The sequence below is a fragment of the Sciurus carolinensis genome, chromosome 10, assembly GCF_902686445.1.
Source record: "Sciurus carolinensis chromosome 10, mSciCar1.2, whole genome shotgun sequence".
In the NCBI taxonomy this organism is placed as follows: domain Eukaryota; kingdom Metazoa; phylum Chordata; class Mammalia; order Rodentia; family Sciuridae; genus Sciurus; species Sciurus carolinensis.
In genome coordinates this window covers 100,438,293-100,462,390 of record NC_062222.1, presented here as the reverse complement: position 1 = coordinate 100,462,390, position 24,098 = coordinate 100,438,293, and the positions used below count along the sequence as shown (strand labels likewise).

Below are 24,098 nucleotides of genomic sequence, written 5' to 3'. Positions count from 1 at the left end.
TTATCATTCTGTAGTAAGTTCTAGCTTATGAGAAGAGAGTGTATCAAATTACTGTTGGACTTAGTTCTTACTGATTACTTGATATTTGACCAAAAAAAAAAAAGTAATAATCTCATGTTAAGGTGTGTGACTATATTTCAGTATAGTGGGTATAAAAGCTGTTTGCAAATCCAGGGAATAGCCTCTTTAAAATACTTAAAATACTGATGAGTAAATGTCTTATTTAGGTAAAAGTGTAAAAATTATCTGCTACTTAAAAGAACTCAGTATCTTCAAATAACTTACAACTGCCTTTTCAATTTCTAGCATGTATAGAAAATATGATTCAACTAGAATAAAGACTGAAGAAGAAGCCTTCTCAAATAAGAGGTGCTTAGAGTGGTTCTATGAATACGCAGGTGGGTAATCATTTATATCGTGGAAGACTGCCCTTAGGAAAATAAGAAGTACTTTAGAGGAGGTTAAAGAATTTTAAAGTGTACACTTTTCAAATTTATGCTTGTGTGTATGTTGTGTATTGTGTTTGTGTCCCTGTTGAATAGAGAGAGAGCGGAAGGGAGGGATATAGTTGAAGCAAATCACTAAATGTCCTATTTATAGCCAGCAGCTAAGCCAAAGAATTCAGAACATTAGAAGGGAACTGAAAAGATGAAATGCACTTGGGGAAAATACTTGGGATTGCTAGGAGACCTATGTAGAATGCTGATAATGTTTAATTATTTGATTTAAGTGCTGAAGTTAAAATAAGCTTTGCCACATTGATCCCTTCTGTAGTACAATGGAATTTCTTTATATTAAAATGTCTATTTTGAAATATCATTTGGCATAAATGTTTGTTTTTTCCATTAAAAATGTCTTAAATTTAGTTTTGCCACTTACTATAATTGGTTGGATATTTTAATATTGCAATCTGCAACTTGTTACTAGGATTGTGAATGGTGTAAAAAGGAGGAAAAGGAAACATTTTTGGATAAAGTCGAATTGTAGGCTCTTCAACTTTTTTTCTTCTTACCTTTTTCAGTCCCTTTCATAATCTGTCAACTTGACAATTCCAACAACCTTCAAACCTGTTTTCCTGTTATCAGTTTCTGTTCTAGAGCAGGTCTTACTGAAAGAAAAAAAAAAAAAAAGAAGGAACAGATCATTTACGCCATTCTTTAACAAAATCTGCCCACCAACCCGCCTGCCTTTTGTTTAAAAACTCCTGCTACCTATGGGATAAACGACAAATAACTCTGTGTACCTTCGTTGTAAGGCTTTTCTCCATTTTTTTATCCAACAGTAATTGTTCTGTTTAGTTCTTGATGAACATTTGTTGGTGAGTGAAAAACCTGTATTAAGTTCTTATCATTTAATTCTATATTAAGGTATAACTATATTCTTAGGATTGTATATCTTTTAAGCCCCTCAATTATATTCATAATCCTCTTTGTCCATAAATTAGGACTTTGTTCATAACTTGTTTTAATCCCTTTTTACTGAGTATAAAGATGAAGATTTCCCCCTATGGACTGATCTGGCCATTTTTACCCTACCCTCACTATCCTTTTTCTGATGAGTCTTGTCCCCTTGGCTACAGAAGTTGGTCCTTCTAGAAGGGCCATATCTTCTGGGAGTTCTTAGATTTAAGCTGGGAAAAGAATGTCTTTTTTTTTTCCCCCCTTCCTGTTGATGGACTTGAAAGACTACATCCCTGATTCCTTTAATTCTTCTTTGGATTTTGGGAAGTTGTCCCAGTATCTTTCTAGTGGATTCTCCTCATTTATTAGTTTGAACTGGATTTTGTTTGTAGGACATGGACACTAATATAGTCACATGGTATTAGAATTTATCTTTTCATGTTTACTTCCTTAGGTCATGAGTCTCTTGAAGACATTTTGTAATCCTAGTAAAAGTGGTTGATACTTTGCCAAGGGTTCTGGAAATGGGTGCTGAAGAAGTGAAGCATTTTTCTACTGAAGAAAAATTATGGGGCTGGGGCTGGGGCTCAGTGGTAGAGCATTTGCCTAGCACGTGTAAGGCACTGGGTTCGATCCCCAGCACCATATACAAATAAAACCAAATAAAGATATTGTGGAAAAAAAAAAAGAAATATAAAGAAAAATTATGAAGATCTTTTGCTTTCCAATATTGATCCATATTTATTTTTATGAGAATATAGTGTAAAAAGGAAATTTTCAACAGAACCCCACCATAGTAGCATAGCTATTTTGACTTTTTGTGTCTTATTTTATAGGCAAGTGTAAACTCTTTTCTTTAAAAAGGGAGCAGAGTGGATTCTCTTTTTGCTATTCTCTGATTGAAGAAAGATGACATTTTGGAAGTAAAAATTCAGCCACATTTTTTAGTTTCCTTGGGATACCTGCTGGGTGATTCCTTGTAATTCATCTCAGCAAAAAGTTTGTGTGGATATGGCTATTCCTATTTTTACACCTACCCCCCTTTTTCTTTCTTTTTTTTTTTTTTTTTTTTGTATTTTTTTTCATGTATATTTTTTAGTTGTTGATGGACCTTTATTTTACTTACTTATTTATATGCAGTGCTGAGAACTGAACCCAGTGCCTCACACATGCTAGGCAAGCTCTCTGCCACTGAGCCACAACCCCAGCCCTTTTCCTTGTATACTTTCAGTAGGGAATTGGGAATCACTGAAAGCTCCAGTTACTTGCTTTTACTTTGAATATGTCAACCACATGAGTTGAAAGTGCGGGTCAGTATTATTCAAGAGTAACGAACTGTGAGAGGAACCAGGATAATTGCAGGGTGCGCTGCAGTTGTGGCTGCTGGCTGTTCGGCCACCTGAGGAAGGCCTGAATGCCCTGGCTGTATTCCTTTCTCTGAGAGAGAGAGGCTGTTTGGGTTGTGGTGAAGCCTGACTTCCTTATGTTTTAATCAGGAGTGGCGGGGGCACTATTGGGGCCTGGGATCCATCACCCAGAAGGACCTTTAGTTCTTTCCAAAGTTCTCAGTTTTGTTTCTCACCCTGCTTTCTGATTTCCTTGGCTCCTCCAGCCTGAGCCCAGCCTGTCTCAGCTTCACACTGACTGGTTAACCCCAGCACTGCTTTGCAAATTCCAGAATGTAGCTTCTCACCTTTTCAAAATCCCTATCAGTTCAATTGTGGATTCTCAGAAGATCGATAAATCAGGTCCCCCCCTCCCCCACTGCCCCCAGTGGGGCCTTTTCCTGCTCTCTATGTTTACACGTTTTACTTTTTTCTACCTTGGTACTTCACTTTTCTGTGATTTGCAATGGAGTTGGCTGGGGAGTGTGTTATTTAGACCTCCATCTGAAAAAGGAGATCCATTTATTTTCATTAGAATGAAAATAGCCAGTTTTACATAAATAATTTATCAAGTAACTTCCACTTTCTGAAATATGTTTAAGAGAAAGACGTTAAGCCAAATACACAAGTGCCAACATTGATTTTTTAAAGTTTCATTAACACTTACATAGGTCATATTAGTTCTGTAAGCCTTGACTATAGTCCCTCAGTTTTAGATTAATTCTGTAGCAAAATTCTCTTTTGGTTTACACAAGTGAGATCAGAGACCAGGAATAATGCTAAAGTTAGGCATTGACAGTTGCAAAAAGTGCCAAAATGGTGTGACAGTGGAGGAAGAGGTGTTAAAAACTACCAAAGAAACTCTATAGGATCCCTTTGCCTCAGTGATACAGCCTGGTCTAATAATGGGAACTTAAGCATGAGGGTCTTAGGCCATCACAAGAAAGTTATGTTAATGCCTACCTAAGGTGGTAGGAAAGTGGGAGTGTTGTTTTTTTCTAGAGTTTTGTTAGTATACCTGCCTTTCCAAATATACCTCTAGTATCTTGTCACTCAAGGCATTCCACAGTTGATTGTTTTAATATAATTTTTTTTTATCTCTCAAACTCCATTTTTTGACCACTTTGTTAGCCAGTGGCATATTGATTAGCTTGATAAAGAATGTTACCTTAACTGTACAGGTGAATTGATGAATTTGCTATAAATAGAATTAAGACTCCAATGAACAATATCATTACAAGTCGATTTAAATGTATGGAAAAGATTGAAGGGAATAAAAAAGGGAATAAAAAAAAATAGATGCAGGATTATGGGTAGGTTTTAGATAATGTTCATTGACATTTAAAATAATGTTTCTTTTGATATATTTAGGATAAAATACACTTTTAGCAGTACAAACACAGGCTCTTCATAATCTGGTCAAAGCAGCTATTTTCTTGATGCCATTATTTTCCTTTTTATCACAAATTTGTTATTTAAATACAAAAAAAAGTTTTGTTCTACATACTCAATTCTGTTACCTTCTTGAGGAATTTTCTTCTTTTCCTCTTTATTTTTTAAAATATTTTTTAGTTATAGGTGAACTTAATACCTTTATTTTATTTTTATGTGGTGCTAAAGATCAAACCCAGGGCCTCACAAGTGCTAGGGGAGTGTGCTGCCACTGAGCCACAACCCCAGTCCCCTCTTTATTTTTTGTGTTTTTTTTCTATATATCGTTAGTTTCCTTACCTCAACCATTAGGAAAAAATCAATTAAACGTTTGTTTAATTTAGAAATTTTTGGTACATTAATACATGAACATGATACACAATTTCATTTGAAAGTAAACATAAAAATTTCTGAAAAGCAGGTGATACAAGACTTTCCAGCAAGTGTTCAAGGTGATTTTCTTGCTCATCGTCTGTTGAGAACAACTGCCCTAACACTTTATGGCAGTCCACTTACCACTTTGTATTGAAAATATTTCTGTGCTTTATCTCCGTTCATGGAGGGCAGGGACCATCTTATTCCCTCTTTGTCTTCCGGGCAGTTACCACAGTGCATACTCCAGGATGTACCTAGTTAATGTTACCTGAATAAAACGGATAGTAAGATAGAAGGTTTTGCTGGACTTGGCAACTTGCTAGATCTAGAGGCTAAGGAGGGATCGTAGAGTGATCTTGGTTTTGGTTTCATCATTCAGTAAACCTGTATTGAGCAATGCCAGATGCTGAGGTTGTAGAAAGAGTAAAAACAGCTGATGCTCTCAAGGAGTTCTGAGGGAAATAGAGATGAACTGGTGCTTTTTGAATGCAGCAACTAAACACAAGAGGACCATTCACAGCATTGGGTGGGATCACAGAGGACTGTCTGTCTGAGTCCAGTCTTAAAGGTTGAGTGAGTTAACTGGGGAAGAAGAGCAGAGCTGGGGAAGGAGGTAAGAGAGAGGCAGGCTGAGGTACAGAGTATAGTATGGTGTTGGGTATGCATGCTGCAGAGCACAACTGCAGATCAGTAGGTGTTTCTGGATCTTAATTTTTATTCATTTAGCAATAGCTGTTTGGGTAGGAAACTTGCTTTTCAGGTAGAAAGAAAAGTCTGAAGAGGAAAGTTCTCCAGATTATAGAGAACCTTATTCAACATGCCAAAGACTTGGACTTTATGTTTAGTCAGTGGGGAGCCACTGATGCATGGGATTTTGTTTGGGATGGACAACCTCTTAGCGCCTATTTGCAGAATGGATCAGGAGTTCTAAGTGAAAGATAAAGCCCCAACCAGGGAGGTGCAGGAGAGGTACCATTAAGAATATTGAACAGGTAAATTGGAAGTTTGACTGGTAATCAATTGGCTATGGACAATGTGGGAGAAGGGAAGAAGAATATAGGATGACTCCCAGGTTTTCACTTCAGGTGATACCACCATTTGGGATGGAATGCATCAGGATAAGCAGGCTTGGCCACATTTTATATGGATGTGATGGACTCCACTGTGTGAGATGATGTTTGAAAGTGAAATGCCGTAGGAGTGGGTTTGGGGCAGAAGATAAGTCTAGTTACGGCAGTTAAACAGGAGGTGGGGTAATCAGTGGGTGATGTAGCAGACAGTCCAAAAGTAAGGGGGGCAGTGTGGGCTAGAAAGAGATCTAGATAGTACCTGAAAATCTCAGGAGTGGTTGAAATTTCCTAGAGTGTGTGTGTAGAATGGACTAGAAGAAGTTTGAGGATGGAACTCTGTACATCAAATTAATAAGTTAGGAGAAGCAGAAGAAGGCATAAAGAATCCAGGAGAGGAAGGAAGAACCCCAAATGAGAAGGTGTTCCAAAAACCATGGGAGGAGACACTTTTGTGATTGAAGAACCACTTCTAATTTTCAGAGATTGTAAAGAGGTTAAATAAAGATTGAATGTATCTATTAGATTGGACAATTGGGGGGTTATTGGTGATCTTAGAAGAATGTCAATGAAAAGACAAGTAGAAGAAAGCAAATTGCAATAGTTGAATTATGAATGGGGGAAAAAGTAGAGATGGAATATGTGAGCAATTCTTTTAGAGGGAAACAGAGCTAAAGCTATAGTAGCTTGTTGCCTATATCAAGATCAAAATAACTATAGACGTCCCTTACTTGCTGGTGATTGGTTCCAGGATCCCTGGAGGTACCAAAATCCACAGTGCCCAAGTCCCTTATATAAAATGGTACAGTGTTTGTGTATAACCCATGTACTTCTTCATATATACTTTAAGTCATCTGTAGACTATTTATAATCTCTAATACAGTGTAAATGCTATATTAGCAGTAGTTAGGCTGTGTTGTTTAAGGAATAATGATAAGAAAAAACTCTATATGTATTTAGTTAGACACAAATTTATTTTTTAAATATTTTTGATCCCTAGTTAGTTGAATCCACAGATAATGAACACAAAGATATGGAAGAACAGCTGCACTTGATTGTTCATTTCTGTGTTAAAGAGACATTTGTTTTCCAGTTAATTTTGTAGAGACTAGTGTGTGATTATTTGCTGTGTTCCTAATAATTATTGTATGTATTGAAATTATTACCAAAGTAAGAGTGGAACTTTTTAAGCTTTTAAAGAGCAGGAATTGAACTCAGATAGCCTTATCTTTAGCTATAAATGATATCTACTATATTCTATAAAGGATTTGGTGGTAAACCATGGTTGTACCAAGGACTGAGAGTGTTGCTCAGTGGTAGAGCACTTGCCCAGCATGCACAAAGCCCTGGGTTCCATCCCCAGCACTGTAGAAACATAACAGATCGGTATTCTGCTGGGTATAGTGGTATGTGCCTATAATCCCAGCTACTTGTAAGTCTGAGATGTGAGGAACACAAGTTTAAATCCAACCTGGGCAAATGGTGAGACTTTTAAAAAAACATGTACAATACTGTAGAATTCCAAAGATATGAAGGATTCCAGAATATTTTTTTTCTTCCAAAAGGAGTTATGGCCTATAAATCTTATTCAATGACAGTATACTAACTACTACAGTAGTAATCATGTGCACAGTCAGATTTAATTTATGTAAGATTATATTCATTGCAGGTACTGATGATGTTGTGGGTCCTGAAGGCATGGAGAAATTTTGTGAAGACATTGGGGTTGAACCAGAAAATGTAAGACTAACTTACTAAGTTGTGTGAATCAGTCATTTTTCTTAAAATTTTTTGTTCTTTTAGAAATAAAACAATAATAAATAAGTAATGGTAGGTTAGTTTTTATGAGGCCACCTAAGAAAATGTCATTTGATTTGTAAGTGGTTTGGTGTAATTATGGTGATTTTTTTTTTTTTTCCCCATCTCTGCTTTAACTTCTTATATCTGAAAGGTATAGTGATTAAGCAATTAGACTAGATATTTTAAAAATGTGTGGGCATGTGTATCTGTAATGACAGAGCAACCGGGGAACCAAGTCACTGCATGCTGTGTACCTCTGTCCCCCTCAATAGTTTTTTTCAGTCTAATGTAGAGTTAGTCCTAGACTTCGAATAGTTATTCATGAAGGTTTTGAGTAGGTTGTAATTACCATGAATTTTTCACAGATCTTTTACTTCCAATTGAATTTAGCTTAGAAGTGACTCTTTTTAGTATGAATGCATGAATATTTCTTTTACAGAAATCAGTTATTTTATATGTTTATTTTTGCCTAATTCTTAGCATCTTGTTATTGTTGTTTTTTTTCCCCCACATACTGTCTCTTAACACTAAAATGAAAAATTCTGCTCATACACGTGCTCTGGTTCATAAGCACTGCAGTTCAGGTTTACACCAGCCTGTAGTTTAATGAATGTGTCCTCAGTGAGTGTGTATCTGGAAGAGCCTCAAGAGGTCATCCCTTCATTCAGACTTTACATGTGGTGCCGTGCATATTTCTTTTGCTCTTAGAGAAAATTGGGAATTGAGACTTGATACTTTTTTTTTTTAATTCTATTTAGTTATATGTGACAGCAGAATGCATTTTGATTCGTTGTACACAAATGGAGTACAGCTTTTCATTTCTCTGGTTGTACAAGATGTAGAGTCACACCATTTGTGTAATCATTCATGTACATAGGGTAATGACGCTTGTCCCATTCCACCATCTTTCCTCCCACCTCCCCTCTTTTCCCTTTACACAATCCATCGTTCCTCCATTCTTCCCTTACCTCCACCACCCCACCCCGTTATGTAGCAGCATCCACTTATCAGAAAACATTTGGCCTTTGGTTTTTTTGGAATTGGCTTAATTCACTTAGCATGGTATTCTCCAACTCCATTCATTTACCTACAAATGCCATAATTTTATTCTTTATGACTGAGTAATATTGCATTGTGTATATAGTCCACAGTATATCCATTCATCTGTTGAAGGGCACCTAGATTGGTTCCATAGTTTAGCTATTATGAATTGTGCTGCTGTAAACATTGATGTGACTGTGTCACTGTATAGGCTGATTTTAAGCCCTTTGGGTATAAGCCAAGGAGTGGGATAACTGGGTCAATGATGGGTTCATTCCAAGTTTTCTAAGGAATCTCCACACTGCTTTCCAGAGTGGCTGCACTAATTTGCAATCCCACCAGCAATGTATGAATGTGCCTTTTTCCCCACATCCTCTCCAATACCTGTTGTTGCCTGTATTGTTGATAATAGCCATTCTGATTGAAGTGAGGTGAAATCTTAGGGCAGTTTTGATTTGCATTTCTCTAATTACTAGAGATGTTAAACGCTTTTTCATATATTTGTTGATTGATTGTATATCTTCTGTGAAGTGTCTGCTCAGTTCCTTAGACCATTTATTGATTGGGTTATTTGTATTTTTGGTGTTAAGTTTTTTGATTTCTTCATAAATTCTGTAGATTAGCACTCTATCTGAAGTGCCTGATACTTTCTTTAGACTTTTTTTTTTTTTTTTACCTTTACCATTTTTGTGCCTCCCTTGTCATCCCTCTCCCCACATCTTGTAAACACTTAAATTTTCCAAAGTGCCTTTGGAATGTCTTTTACTTGTTCATGTGGATTTTTGTCTTGTATTTTAGTGGGTTCCAATTCAGGGATCTTGATAAATTTTTCACCATGGCATAAAGGTTTGGGAATGACTGGGTCATTAGTAGTTCTCGTTCATAGACATAGGAAAAGACCATTTCACTACCTTTCAGAAGGAAATTTTCTGCTGGGGGCTAGGCTAAACTCGATTATTTTCTAACAGTGTTATCAGGGAGTGAGTTGGGCCTGGCAGGGAACTTAGGGGTTCTACCCAAAAAACAGTAATGGGCCTGTGATCAGAAGAGCCCACAGGAGGCCCAGGCCAGAAGTAAGATGAGGTGGAGACCAGAGTCAGTCTGCAGGTATGGGAAGGATTATCTTAGCATTTCACCTCGGAGGCAAGAAAGCCTGCTTCAAGGAAGCACTGAGGTTGATTCTGACTGAAAAAGAAAGGGAGGCAGAGCTCTTCAAAGTTCTAGTAACAGAGCTCTAAGTTATTATTGCCATTGTTTTTTGGCAGGAGCCCTTTAGAATTCTGTTTCCGTAGGAAGAAAGTCTTGAAATGTAAAATCATGTTGAAGACTAAAAGACCAAATTCAGAATATTGTTCCAAGTACATATTATTGTACTTTAGTTCCAACATGACACCAGTAAAAGTTGGATTATTTTATATCATCTCTAAGAAAGAAAAAGTGTGGCTAAATAAATTCTGATATGCTGTTAATTGTGAATGCGTCCCAATTTCAGAGACATTAACATTTGAAAAATGAGGTGACAGATGATGCCTTGTCTTCACTGAAGAGCAGGCACTTTAAAAATATTTAAAACCCTCACCTTGCCTGGTATTCATAGCTTGTGAAATTTAAGCAGGCCTATAAAATTCTTGTCTACTTTGATGTATGAGAAGATAAGGGCAAAATCCTTTATTTAAGGACTTGGCTTTCTTGGTGAGCTTGAGGGCCTTGCTTGTGAGCGGCGGTTGCCTGTGTGAAGGCGCCTTGGCTGGTTGGCCCTGTTTCTACAGACTTGCATGTATTTGCTTCTTCACCCTCACTTTTTTTTTTTTTTAACTTGTTTTTAAATGAAATTTTTGATCTTTCAGTGAAGAGCTGAGTAGTGACAAAGCTTATGAACTTACATGGTTTGTGTTAGAAAATGTGAGTTAGTTCACATGGGTAAATTCATATGTAGGAATCAGGATTTCAAGAATTGTGAGGACTGATGAGAAAATCCACTACTGTGTGAATAATTTAAAGAACTCACAACCTCTTCTATAGGGGAAACTTCTTAATGCTGATTGGTCTCTAAGTGACTTTTTAAAAGTCATTAAAACTATTATCTGCTTAATAATCTGGATTTTTTAAATTAAAAATAACTAAAAAAACAGAAACAAAAAACCCTTAGTGGCTTAAAAACATAATTGGTGGGCTGGGGAGATAGCTCGGCTGGTAGAGTGCTTGCCTTGCAAGCACAAGGCCCTGAGTTCAATCCCCAGTACCGCAAAAAAAAAAAAAAAAAAAAAAAAAAAAACATAATTGATATGTAGAGATTTACTTGATGTGAGGTCCCAGAAATGTAGTAGGCTCTTACTGATAAAATTTCCAAAGTGGAGAACCCTGGAGTCAACACTCTCAAAGACTTTTCCTTAATCCCTCAGGCATTAGTTAGATACAGCTAGAGACTTGCAGTTTGAAGACTAGCTTGTGGCCAACAGATAAAAGGACAGATCTTCTGAATCTGAATACTCCTGATTTGGAGTTTTAATGTACATGTGGGCTCTCAGAGCCTCATTAAATCATCCAAAATTGATTTTCTAAATGACTTCTTGCCTCATTATTTCATGTTTACATATCATTCCAATTCCTTTCACCACAACTGGTCATCTGATCCAGTTGGACACATGGACGATGGTGTGATGGTTGTGGGTTCTTCTTCTAATCCCAGCAATAACCCCTTAGGGTCTGTGTGTAAAGAAATCACATTAAGGAAATGTAAGTATCCTGGTCCCTGGCCAAATCCATCTTAGAAACACATATTTCTTCTAAGTGCCTTTTTCTGTACCAGCAAACAGAGAGTGCCCATCAACTGTGTATACCTGGCCCCAGTCTGGATTGGGGTGTTTGAATGACTGTACAGAGATGGCCAGCCCTGTAGAGTGGCAGGATGGTCCTAAGAGGCCCTGTCCCTCTGATATGCTTGCTTGCTTAGTTATTCCTCACCTTTCCTTGAGGTGGACGAGAAGGAAGACTTCCTCCTGCCCCAGTCATGGTTGACTTCAGCTCTGTCCCTGTGCAGGGCTCTGGACAGCTTGAAGCTGGATGCTCTTTTGAAATGTAGGTTTGCCTTGACACCTGCAGGTGTTTAGTATAATGTACCTTTGTTCCCTGTGCCATCCTTTCTCTCGTGAGATACTGACAAGCAGCAAGCAGCGAGTGGCATAAGCTGAGTTGTCACAGTTCTTGATATCTGCCCAATTTTTGAAAAATTTAATAAAAGCAAGAATGGCACTGAGGAGTTGGTTCCCACTGGGAGCGACTGGGCCATCCAGCTCATCCTGGGCTCCTTCCAGCCACAGCACTCTTTCAGTGGAGTGTCCAGCTACTCGAAGACGGTTTTCCCCAGTGTATATGGCTCAGTCACAGACATTAATGTATGTGTGGTGCATCTCCAGTGTACAGTTCTCACCGTCCATCCACCTTTTTATTTTTTTAACAGTATTTGGACCTTGCTAGTTCACTTAAATCTTGGAAATTATTCCATGTTTGAACAGATAGCTCTACCTCATTCATTTTAATGGTGTTACATTATTCCTTTGATTGGAATATATTTAGTGAAGAAGTGTTTGACTAGTCCCTTGTCTGTGTACCTGTGTAGGTATATCTGTGAAATAACTGTGGGTGGGATTGGTGAGGAGTAGCTGGGTTTAATCTGGATAGATACTGTAGACGTGTCCTCTGGAGGGGTTGAGCTCTTTCTTCTACTGTTAGGCATCACGAGAGGGCATGTTTCTCCAGGCCTTTGTCAGACTGTCTTATCAAGCTTTTTAGATGTTTGCCAAACTAGAACTCAGTTTTGAAGTTACCCTGTTCAATTTTAGTAACCAAACCATTGGGAACAGAAGCATTTGGCAGGGTGCTGATATACTTAACTGCTGAAATTTAATTTGTCTTTGTTTTATTTTGTTTTAACAGGTAGTTATGCTTGTCCTAGCTTGGAAATTGGATGCACAAAACATGGGTTATTTTACTCTACAGGAATGGTCAAAAGGAATGACTTCTCTACAGTAAGTTCTGAGGGTGCCCTAGTGGGGTCCCTGCCATCCCCAGGTGGTTTCCTGTTTCCTGGAACTTCAGGAGATAGTTGAGTGTATACATAATCTAAAATTTTCTAATGGCTGCATTAAAAATGTAGAAAGAAACAGATAAGAACAGTCTTAACATATTATACTTAACCCAGAATATCAAAAATATTATCATTCCAACATATAAATCAAGGAGATATTTTACATTCTTTTTTTATAGTATATCTTCAAAATACATTATGTTTACGGTCCATCTGGTCAGTTTGTATTAGCTACATTCCAAACTCTCAATAGTCACATGTGCCTGCTGGCTACTGTATTGGATGGTACATGTTTAGAACTTAGAAAAAACTTATTATAATCATATCTCTGGTTTATAGCTTAAGTTGAGTGAAGTCTTCTGGGTGAAAATACTTGATGTCTTGTTTTATAAATTCTTATTTTATTTATTGTGTGTCCTTGTGATTGGCCATAGCAGGATTTTATTTTAAGGCTTTGGAGGCAGCACCAACATCATTTTTCAGGTCCATTGTTATTTGTTTTAGGAGGGTATGATATTCATTTTTTAATAGTTTTAGGTTCTTTTTTACCTTTGTCTTTCCAAAAGAATATTACTGGCTGCCAGGACTTGCCCATGTGTCTTGAGGGCCACATTTCTTTGAAAGTGAAAGAGGAAGTTTCCTGGGAGAGGTCTGTGGTTCTGTTCTGAAGGCACAAGGTTCTCCCACAGGCTTTTCAGGAACTCTTGTCCTGGTGTGTGATGCAGGTGGATTCTCACAAGTGATTGCCACCTGGTCTTTGTAATTCAGCCTGATCCACTGTATAGGCACAGAGGAATTTGCTTTCTGTTTTTGCTGTGAAACTCAGAGACTGGTTTCCTTATCAATGAGGTGGAGATAATTATTTAGAATAACCTTTAAGGTTCTTTGTAGTTTAAATATAGTTTAAACAACTTCAAGAACCCCTCCAGCCTCCCTAGATTATTCACTTGCTCAGCAAATATTTGAAAGACAGTGGTATGCCAAGCATAGTATTCTAGACCTGGGGAAACAAAATGTATGAACAAGACAAAGTCCATTAAGGCCAGGGTCTTGGAAACAATGTTCAGGTGAAAGATTCATAAGGAATAGGATTATTTTTCTTAATACTATTAAGTTAACTGTTTAATTATGCTAATTAAATCAGCCCATATATTTAAGGCATACATATCTAGTACATAAGAAAACACAGGGTAGTTATTTACATGCACTGAAATGGAAAATAGTCCATCTTTTGAACTGTTTTGTCTTCAAAGCTAGAATTAATGTGTATGTGATAAAACCTATATTTATATACACTAGTATGTATCTTAGACCATTTGGATTACCATAACAGTATCTCAAGGGGATGAGGATCTAACTCAGTGGTAGAGCATTTGCCAAGCACCAGAAAACAAAACAACTAACAACAGCAACAAAAACCCAGAACAAAAGTACCTTAGACTGGGTGACTTACAAACAACAGAGTTTTATTTCTCCCAGATCTGGAGACTAGAAGACCTAGATAAGGCACCAGCATTATGGTTTGTGGTGAAAGTGCATGTTTGGGTTCATGAGTTGATGTTTTCTAGCTGCATCCTCACATGATGGAAAGGCAGATTCTTTTTTAATAAAAACACTAATTCCACTTTCAAGGGCTCTTCCCTCATGATGCAGTCTTCTCTCAAAGGCTCCACCTCTTAGTACCATATTCTTGGGGATAAAGATTTCCACATATTAGTCGTGGAGGAAGGGGCAAAGATTCAGGCCACACTAGTATATTTGGTTAAAATGCTAAGTTTAAAAGGAGATTTCTACTGCGCGTATGCTAGAAATAGAAAGTCCATGGGTTTTGGAATCGGAATTTAAATCAATTTTGTCACTTCTTGGTGTTTCTGCTAATATCTCCAAACTGGGATGGGAAAGTGACAACATGTGGCTTACGCCTGGGTACTCAAAGCGGAGTCTCCTTGATGCTGGAAGAATTGCCGGCTACTCCCCACCACTCCCCCCCCCCAGCCCCAGGCCTGTGGTGTGGAGCAGGAGGTGCCATGAGAAGTGGAGTGGTAGCACCTGGCTGGCGGCCATTCCTGCTGGGCTGATCCATTCTGCTCAGCCCAAGAAAGCATAGCTCTGGCGGACTGACCGTTTACCAACTGCCTTGTTCCAGCATGTGGGTTTAAGATTGCCACTGATGAATTAAGCTAGTGTGGAGGGTGGGGTATAGACTAAAAAGAGTGAGAGAACTGTAGCCAACTTTGTATAGAACTGATGGTGGACTGGCTAAGTACCTTTGGGTTAAGTCAAGGGATGAAGGCCCTTTCCTGGGTAATGGAGGAGGCCACTTCTGATTTTATAACCTTTGAGGATCATTGTGCTGATGTGTCATTTCTGAACCTGTTGCAGCAGCATCATTCAAATAAGAAATGACCCAACATTTTTGCATTTTTTGTTTTGTGAAATGATGCTCCTTCAAAGTGTGACAATCTCTCGACTTCTGTGACTATTGTTCTGTAGGGTGCATAGAAGTGCATAGGGAACAAAACTGGGGTTGAAGAGATGGCTACTTTCCAAAAGGTCTAGGGCTGTCACTTGAACTTCACGGGTCATTTCTTCACAGGCCCGTAGCTGGAATCAAGCCCATCTGAAGGTGTCCTTGCTGCATGGCCACTAGATGGCAACCTCTGGTCTGGACAGTTGACTCAACAGCTTTTTCTCCCAGATGGGGGGTGAGTCCAGAGGCTCTTCAGAACAAGGCCCATTGAAAGCAGATTAAACTCTTTATTAGCAATTTGCACTCTAACCCCATGTAACTACCCTTACTGGGTACATGAAGTGGAGCTTCGTGCATTTTATGTTTAAAACATTACATCTGTTCATTTTCTGTGCTCCAGAGTGTCTTTCAAGCATAGGGACATCTCTCCCCAAGGTTGGGGTTTGAGACTTGCTGCAGAACTAACTTCATGGTTCACCGTGCAGCACTGCCCCAAACCTGCAGCTGTTTTATTTTCTTCTTGCCATGTAGTAGTTATCTCCATGAGAAGTCCCTGCTCTTCAACCTGCGAAAACAAGCAGCTGCTCTTCTTGCTCTCAGTGCATAGGACTGAACTAAACTACAAGTCCAGATCTGGCTAGTGGCCCCGTGGCTTTGGTCTGTGATCCTTTCTAGTGAAGAGCCTAAGCCTTATGGGGTTTTGGGCTGCCTAGCTTCCTTCCTCATGGACCCTCCTCCATTGTTAATAATAAATATTATTAATTATATACTCACATTGAGTATCCACTGCCAAGTAATCCCTGCTGCTGCTCTGCCTCCCAGACTTACTCTGCTCACTGCTTTCTTGGGTATTTTTCTAGTCTCTCTGGCCCTCATTTGGGTTCTGGCACCAGGTCTTTTACTAGCTTCCAGTATCTCTTCTTCTTTCCCAAATCCTCCTCCACAAGGGTCTAGAGTGAGCTGCTCAGGATTGCAAGCCTGATCTTTCCCATCATGGGAGGTAGCCTCCATAGTTTCTAGGATTCAGCAAAAAACAAAAACAAAACAAAAAACCTTCACTTTGGATCACAGAAGCTCTATATAGTCTTACCCTACCTCCCTCGCAGTTTCTTGTCATACTACTTTCCCTCCTGTTCTGTCCACTCCAGCCACAGTGGTTTTCTTCTAGTCCTGTTCTGCCACTGGGCCTTTGCAAATGCTCTTCCTAGTATCTGGAGAGCCCTTCCCACCTGTCTGCAAACACCTAGGACCTGTGTGTGTTTCACCTTTCAGCTTATATGTCAGTCCCTTGAAGAAACCTTTCCTGGCTTCTAAAATACTCTAATTTTAATCTATTTGTTATCCAACATAAAAGGAAATAAAGGACATTCTAAATTATTCTGTTCCATTGAAATTAAATATCTAATTTTGGGCTTTTAGACAGTTTATCATCTTAATAGAGCAATCATGAGGACTTGGTTATTAGCTATCAAAAAGAACTCCCACAAATTTATTGCTAAAAACAGGTGTGCTCTACTATAAACCATATTTTAGTACCTAAGGTAGGCAAAATATTTATTTTGATAATACTTCCTAAATGTATTATCTACTTTTACAAGTAGGTAAAAGTTCTACCGAGAAACACAAGGAACCACATGCGGCACTGAAAAGCTTTAATATTGGTAATGAAAACGGTGACTCTTGGTTCTCATTTTTAAGGGCTGCATGTTGCAAATAGTTAATTTGTAAAAATAACCAATTAGTCTATTTATTTATGAAAAGTAGAAACTGTTACATGCTGGTAAAAATAGGTTATGGTCACCAGGGCTCCCTGGAGAAATGACTGATTTTAAGTCTGGGGCAGTCAAAGAACAAGGTAAGCTGGAAGATCTTGTGCCAGAAAGCAAGGAAGTGCTCAGATCTGGTGTGGCATGTTCGGAGAGCACTGGAGCCAGCTTTAAGGGACCCCTGACCAAATTGGGATAGTTTACATCAAAAAAGAATAAAGACAGTAACAGATTATAACTTAGTGAATTAAAAGCAAAACATTTAAATCTAGAAAATAGGAAAGGTGCATAGCGCTTATTATAGTAGAATCGCAGTCGATAAAAGTAGGATGGTAGATTAGAATGTCAGTGTCCTGTATCTTCAGATGTACCCATTGATCCAGGCAGGTAACAACAATGAATGCTAAAACCATGTGTGTTGTAAATAGGGAAGTAAGTCCCACTCTTGGGGACTTTAGGGATCATTCCAACACTGCTTCAGAAACTATACTTGGAGAGCCATATGAAATTAAAAGACTTATTATACCCCCAGGTCTGGAGAGGAGGGAGGCAGGCACACCACAAAGGGGTAATATGGGAGATACTCTCAGAGAGTGGGCTTGGACCCATGGGCAAAGGCAGACACAAGCTGAAAGGAAGAGGGAACTTTATTGGTGTATTTGAATATCACTAGGTCAGGAAGGGGAGAGCTTGTGGCAGAGACCATCTGTGTCACATTGTGTACCTGGTCTGGGCAGAGTACTTGTAGCCTTTTTGTGGTCATGTCAGGGCATCAAGAAAATAGTTCAGAAAATTTACACATTGAGCAAAATGTTGAGGAACAAGACACTCAGTCTCAATGTGCCATCCTACAGAGTCCCTAATTACTCCAAAGGCAGAAAACCACCTTGAAATGGAGAACCTGCTAGACATCACCTTTACCATCAACTTAGTATCAGTAGTGAAACAGGCTGACATGATGAGCTCCTCCTCGGATATCCTGGAAAGACACAATATCACATGGAGCGTTCCTGTCAAGTGTTGAGCCTACACCGAATTGTGGGGAAATTACCTGACAAATTGATGTGCCACAAATATGACTGTGGTCCCTTAAAAAATGACAGAGCTGTAAAGGAAATTTGGGAAACAGTTGGGAAATGTGCATGTGAATTGTATGTTAGCTGAGAAAGTTAACAGTGATAGACTGTGAAGAGTGATGGCAGTATTAAAGTGTTTAGTGGTGCAGTGGTATTATATTTGCAGCTTCAAATATATAGAAAAAAGTGCGTGTATATGAGAGGAATGCATAGATGTGACAGAAGTGAGGGTGTGGGTAAGTGGGTGCTTATTTACTGTTCTATCAACTTACCTGTAAATCTGAAATTTATTTTTAAAAATATAGAAAAAATAGGTCATTACGGACATGTTCCAACTTCAGGGTTTTTATTCCTTCCTTTGGTGTTGTGTTTTATGTTAATTGTCCCAATTTCAAAACAAAGATTATAATTTGCTTTTTTCTTTTTTTCCTAGATGTGATACAACAGAAAAACTCAGAAATACTTTGGATTACTTAAGATCATTATTAAATGATTCCACAAACTTTAAACTTATTTACAGATACGCATTTGACTTTGCACGGGTGAGTTCTCTGGAACCTATCCAGATGTTTCCCTCTCCTCCCTGCCCCTTTTTATTGCCTTTTGGGTTTGTTTTTACATACCACAGCAAAGATCATGAAAAGGTTACTCCCGGGATGCTAGTTAGTATTTCTTTATACATGTACAATTTTAAAAAATAACTGATCTGGTTAAAGATTTTGGTATGTAAGCAAAAAGCTATAGTGGCAGACCTTGACCTTTACCAGTTCTTGTGATCAAAGTAACATATATGGGCATATAACGAACTGTTTTAAATGTTTCTTAGGTAAACTCGAAAAAGCTCTCCTTATAGAACGATAAACCTTTGTCCCTCAAGGTACTAGATAAAATAACCATATCTAACCTAGTTTCACTTTGAGTGCTATTATATGATTTAGAAATTGTGTGAATTTCAAACATAAGCTAATTTCCTGTTTATAGTGAGCAAGTCCACGTATGTGAGAGTAGTGGTTCTTTGGTGTGAAGCAAGGCTTAACATTTTGGCCTGATCGCCATAGGTGGTGAATCCTGAGGCACCAGTTGGCACTGTATTCATTCAGACACAAGCCACAGCCCTTACAAATTGTATTTTTTTCTATAGTGATGTTTTCTATTGTGTCTATGTGATTAGTGGATTTGAGTGACTAGGCTTTCTTGATTGCCCCCCCCCTCTTTTTTTTAAATGCAGAGAACTTGGTGATGAATTATTCTTTCTCTGGCATCATCATGCTGATCTTTTTCACTTTTTACTCTCTCTGGTTCTGCCAGTTTAGTACCAAAGGTTTATTCCATGGCGAATGCTGATGCTTCTGCAGTAACATATTATTAGCAGTTTTCTGTGGTGCCCACAATTAGTGCATTTTTCTTTTATTACAACCTTCTAATAAAATCATGACATGCATGGAAATACATTGATGTTAGAAATAAGGTGAAATTCAGATGTAGTATTTGACTAAATGATACTTGCATGATTGTATATAGAAGTTAGTTGCCATATGTTTTCAGAATAGGTACTAGTTTCTAGGATTAAATAGTTTTAAATAGTTTCTTACAAGAGGTTTTTTTTAGTTTTTTGTTTTTTTTTTAAACCCCCCTTCCATAGTAAGCTGCTGTTTATGGTACAGGTAGAAGTCCATTTAGAAGCATCATATTTTATCTCCTACACCTAAATCAGCAGTTTTCTGAATTCCTTGTGGTGGTGGGTGTCTCCCAGATAGCTGCCGTGCTTTAAGATTCACGTTGCTTTACTCTTTCTGACTTCAGCCCATGGTGGCTCATCTTACAGGAGCTCCTGGCCTTCTCTTTCTTGATGCCTGCACCGCAGGCTCCCCAGTTGAGGCCCTTGTTTCTCCTAACCTGCACTCTTAACATTACTCCAGTATCCATGTCTTTCACTTCTCGTCCAGCATTCACTCCAGTAGTGTCTTCCTCTTCCTTCACCCATCCTGTTTCCAAGAGCCTTCAATAACTTCCCATTGCCTTTATGGTAACAAAGTGCTTCCTGGTATTTATAGTCCAGCTGGCCTTATGGCAGCTCTCAGGGACAGCCAGGGATGGTTTCATGCACTTCACAGAGGAAGAAAGTAGAAAAATTTGAGGCTGGTCACGTTGTTAGTAGACAGTAGATTTAGGACTCAAAGATCTTTTGACTTCAAGTCCAGTCTGTGGCTTACTCCTGGCCCTCGTAGTCAGGTCCCAAGCTGCTTCCCCTCACATTGCCTGTGTCATGGGGAAGTTGTGTTAGCGGTTGCTCACTGAGCCTGCCACCTGGTCTCTCAGCCTTTTTGCTTTCTGCCATTGCTCATTCAGGGTCCTTGCCTAGAGCCCTGTTTGCACTGACACAACTTGTTCCAATTCCAGTCTTCTGTGCAGCTTCCTGTATCTTCCTGTCTTGGAGGGCTCTGCTCTCTTCTCTTCTGTTGCCCTGATAATCTCTGCGTGGTGGAGTTTGGGTGCAGGCCTTCATTTTTCCTGATTGGTTGAGAGACTGTGTGTTTTCTACCTTCATTCACCAACAACAGCCATCCCAGTTCTTTGCTTTCGAGGAATATTTCGAAAAATATTTGTGAATTAAGCTCTTTTATGTAATGATGAATAACAACCACTCATATTGAATCATTAATTGATTACCGGAGCAGTTCAGCTTCAATATGTTCTAAGATTAATTTGTTAATGAATCTTTTTTTTTCCACTTTGTTTTGTTTAGCTGTATCCCAGTTTTTGAGATACTGTATTTTCATTTGATTTGGTTAGAATGGTTTCCACTTTCCTTTGTGATTTATTTTCTGACCCATTGGTTATTCAGAAGTGTGTTGCTTATTTTCCAAGTATGTGGGATTTTTTTAGTTAATCTTTCCATTGTGGATATCTAATTTAATTCTGCTGTGGTCCAGAACATGTACCCTGTGAGATTTCAGTCTATTTGATTTATGATCCAGAATATGGTCTGCCGTGATGTATGCTTGATATGTACTTGAAAAGAATATTTTGCTGTTGTTAAGTAGAGTGCTTTATAAATGACCATTAGGTCAAGTTGGTTGATGGGTTGTTCAGGTCTCCTATCCTTGTTGATTTCTGGCTACTGGTTCTATCGGTTACTGAGAAAGAGGTGTTGAATTCCCTAATTCTATTTTCTAATGATTTCTTCTGCATTTCTTTTGTTTGTTTCTTCATGTATTTTGAAGCTTAGATGTTAGGCTTTGACATACTTTAGTATCGTTAGGTCCTCTGGATGAATTGACCATTTAGCATTGTGAAGGATCTCATTTTATCTCCTGTAGTATTCCTTGTTCAGAAGTCCACTTTGTCAAATACCAATAACAGCCACTCCAACTTTCTTTTCATTGAAGTTTGCATGATTCACCTTTTTACTTCCTTCTGCTTTTAACTTACTGATTTCTGTGTATTTAAGGTGGATTTTTTATAGATAGCATGTAGTTGGATCTGACAAATACCTACCTTAATTGATATGCTCAAATCATGTATGTTTAATGTAACGATTAGTATGGTTACGTTTGTGTTTCTTATCTTGCTATTTTTCCCCCTATCAGTCTCATCTGGTTTTTGTTTTTTCATTCCTGTTTATGCCTTTTGGGGAATTAAGGGTATGTAGTTTCATTGATTCCACTTTATTTCCCCTATTGCCTTATTAGCTGTATCTCCATTTTATATTTCTAGTGTTTACTCTAGGCCTTTCAGTATACCTCTTCAAAGTTTTTCAGTCTGTCTTCAAATAATAATATACCTCTTTATGTAAGAACCACATATGGGCACCACAGCACACATTCATTTGCCCTCCCGTACTTAATGCTGCTGTCATACATTTTACTGCTATAAATCTCACAAGATGTTAGCATTTTTGTATTAAATAGGCAAACATGTCTTTTACAAGTACTCAAATGATGTACATTTGATACATCATTTCTGTGCTTTTTATTCCTCTTGCATAGATCTGAATTTCTATCTGGTATCATTTTCCTTCTGCCTAAAAAAACTTTCTTTAATGTTTCTCACAGTACAGATCTACTGGTGATGGATTCTCTAAGCTTTTATTTTTACCTTCAATTTAGTCTGATACTTCTCAGATAAGTATTCTAGGTTGATATTTTATTATTTCAGTAGAATCTCCTCATTGTCTTCTGCATTGTATACTAGTTCCTCATGATAAGTCTGTTGTTGTTGTTTATTCCTTTGAAAATAATGTCTTGGGGCTGGGGTTGTGGTTCAGTGGTAGAGCACTTGCCTAGCACATGTGAGGCCCTGGGTTCAACCCTCAGCACCACATAAAAATAAATAAATAAAATAAAGGTATTGTGTCCATCTGCAACTAAAAAATAAAAATAAAAAAAAAATGTCTTTTGCTTTCTAACTGCATTAATGCCATGCTTTTCAGCAAGTGATTGCGATGTTCCTGGCACTGTTATTTTCCTTACACTTACTTAAGTTGGGATTTGTTGAATTTTTTGGATCTGTGAGTTTTTGAGTTTATGTTAAGTTGGGAAATCTTTCAGCTATTATTTCTTCTGATTTCTTTTTCTGTTCTTCTTGGACTACAAAATATTTATGTTAGATTGCTTGATCCTGTTCCACACGGCACTGCTACTCTGTTCACTTTTTTCTGTTTTCTCCCCTTTCGTTTTGGATAATTTTTACTACTTTGTCTTCTAGGATTAATTTTTTATTTTGCTGTATCTAATTTCCTGTTCATCCCAGACAGTATATTTTTCATTCTAGATACTACCCTTTTCATGTCCAGAGGTTCTTTTTGGGTCTTTTTATATCTTCCATTTCTCTCCTCCTCATGATGTTTCCTTGTCTCTCCTTGAATATCTCGGATATGTTCATTAGAAAATGTTTAACAGCCTTGCCTTTTGGTTCTATCATCTGTCATTTCTAGGTCTGTGTCTATTGGTTGATTTTTCTTTTGACTGAGTCCTACTGTTCAGTGTCTTTGCTTTTCTAGTATTTTTTTGTTGGTGCTAGTTATTATGAATTTTATGTTTCTGGTTATTACTAGATTTTGATAGTCCTTTAAACAGTGTTGGATTTCTTTTTTTCCTGCGTAGTTAACTTACTTGAATTTGAGTGGATCTTTTGTTAGGGCTAGTCAGAACAGCCTTTCTTCTAGCGATGCTCTAGCCTTACTAAACCCTTCGAGGACTCTCTTCAGTGTGCCCTGAGTATCCTGAGATTTTTCCATGCTGACTAATGGAACTACAAACTATCTCCAACACCTGGCCCTGGGAGTGCCCGCCTAGTTGTTAGCAGTAGATTCCTCTCCAGTGTCAGGTTCCTTCCCCTTATGTGTGTGCAGATTAGTCCTCAGCCAAAGACTGAAGAAGACTGCTCGGGAGACCTCCGTATCTCTCTGTATGCCTCCCACCTGACTGGCATTTTTCCTCACAAAGTATAGTTCTCTTTGCCTCCCTGACCTCCAAGCTCTGTTTTCTCCAACTCGGCAAGACTGCTGGGCTCAGTTTAGGTTTCCCTTTCCTTTGTTACAGCTTGGAAACTGCCTCCACAGGGTCAGCGTGTGTCCTGTAGGACTTACCTTGTTAGATTTTTCTCAGGGGTCATGGTCCTCCTGCAGAGTGTGAAAGCCGAAGTAAATTCATATCTTTTGTCCAGACTTCTGCTTGTTTTTAAATGAAAAGGGAAATCTGGCCTTGGTTGGAAGCAGAGCTCAACTCCTGCCCCCAGTATTTTTTTTTCCTAATAGAAAATGACTGCCGAAGATAATACATTGTAATCAACACAGCAGATCTTTTAAAAATCAGACTTTTAATGAAAATTGAACTTCCCGACCATTTCAATATCCTAAATATTATATTGCAAACAATAAAATAGCATGTTAAGTATTCTAAGTTACATTTAAATACTCCAGAAAAGAAACTAATATAATACCATAAAATGATAAATGGCCCTTCTAACATCTCTCCACCAAAATTACAGTTCCGAGTGGATATTCATTTCTTCCCTCACCTTTCAACCCTGTAGCCAATTAAAACTAGTAATTAGCTACAAACTTATATTATTTTTCACCAGTTTTTTCTCTGAACTGTACTTATTTATAGTTTTATAATTGTCACAGAATCATGAAATTTCCAAGCTGAAAGAAACCTTACAGGTCATCTGGTCCAGTCTTACCAATATACAGAGAT

The 24,098-nt window shown here is 38.2% G+C and overlaps 1 protein-coding gene across 5 annotated transcripts in view; it reads left to right on the top strand.

The window, feature by feature from the left end:
- The window catches only part of Dcun1d4 (defective in cullin neddylation 1 domain containing 4), a 70,256-nt gene that overhangs the window by 34,388 nt on the left and 11,770 nt on the right, over positions 1-24,098 (top strand). For all 5 annotated transcript variants that reach the window (XM_047566940.1, XM_047566942.1, XM_047566943.1 and 2 more), the window contains 4 exons: positions 307-398; positions 7,328-7,398; positions 12,436-12,527; positions 18,332-18,440. In XM_047566940.1, coding sequence (XP_047422896.1) covers positions 307-398; positions 7,328-7,398; positions 12,436-12,527; positions 18,332-18,440 — 364 coding nt within the window. The remainder of the gene's footprint in view (positions 1-306; positions 399-7,327; positions 7,399-12,435; positions 12,528-18,331; positions 18,441-24,098) is intronic.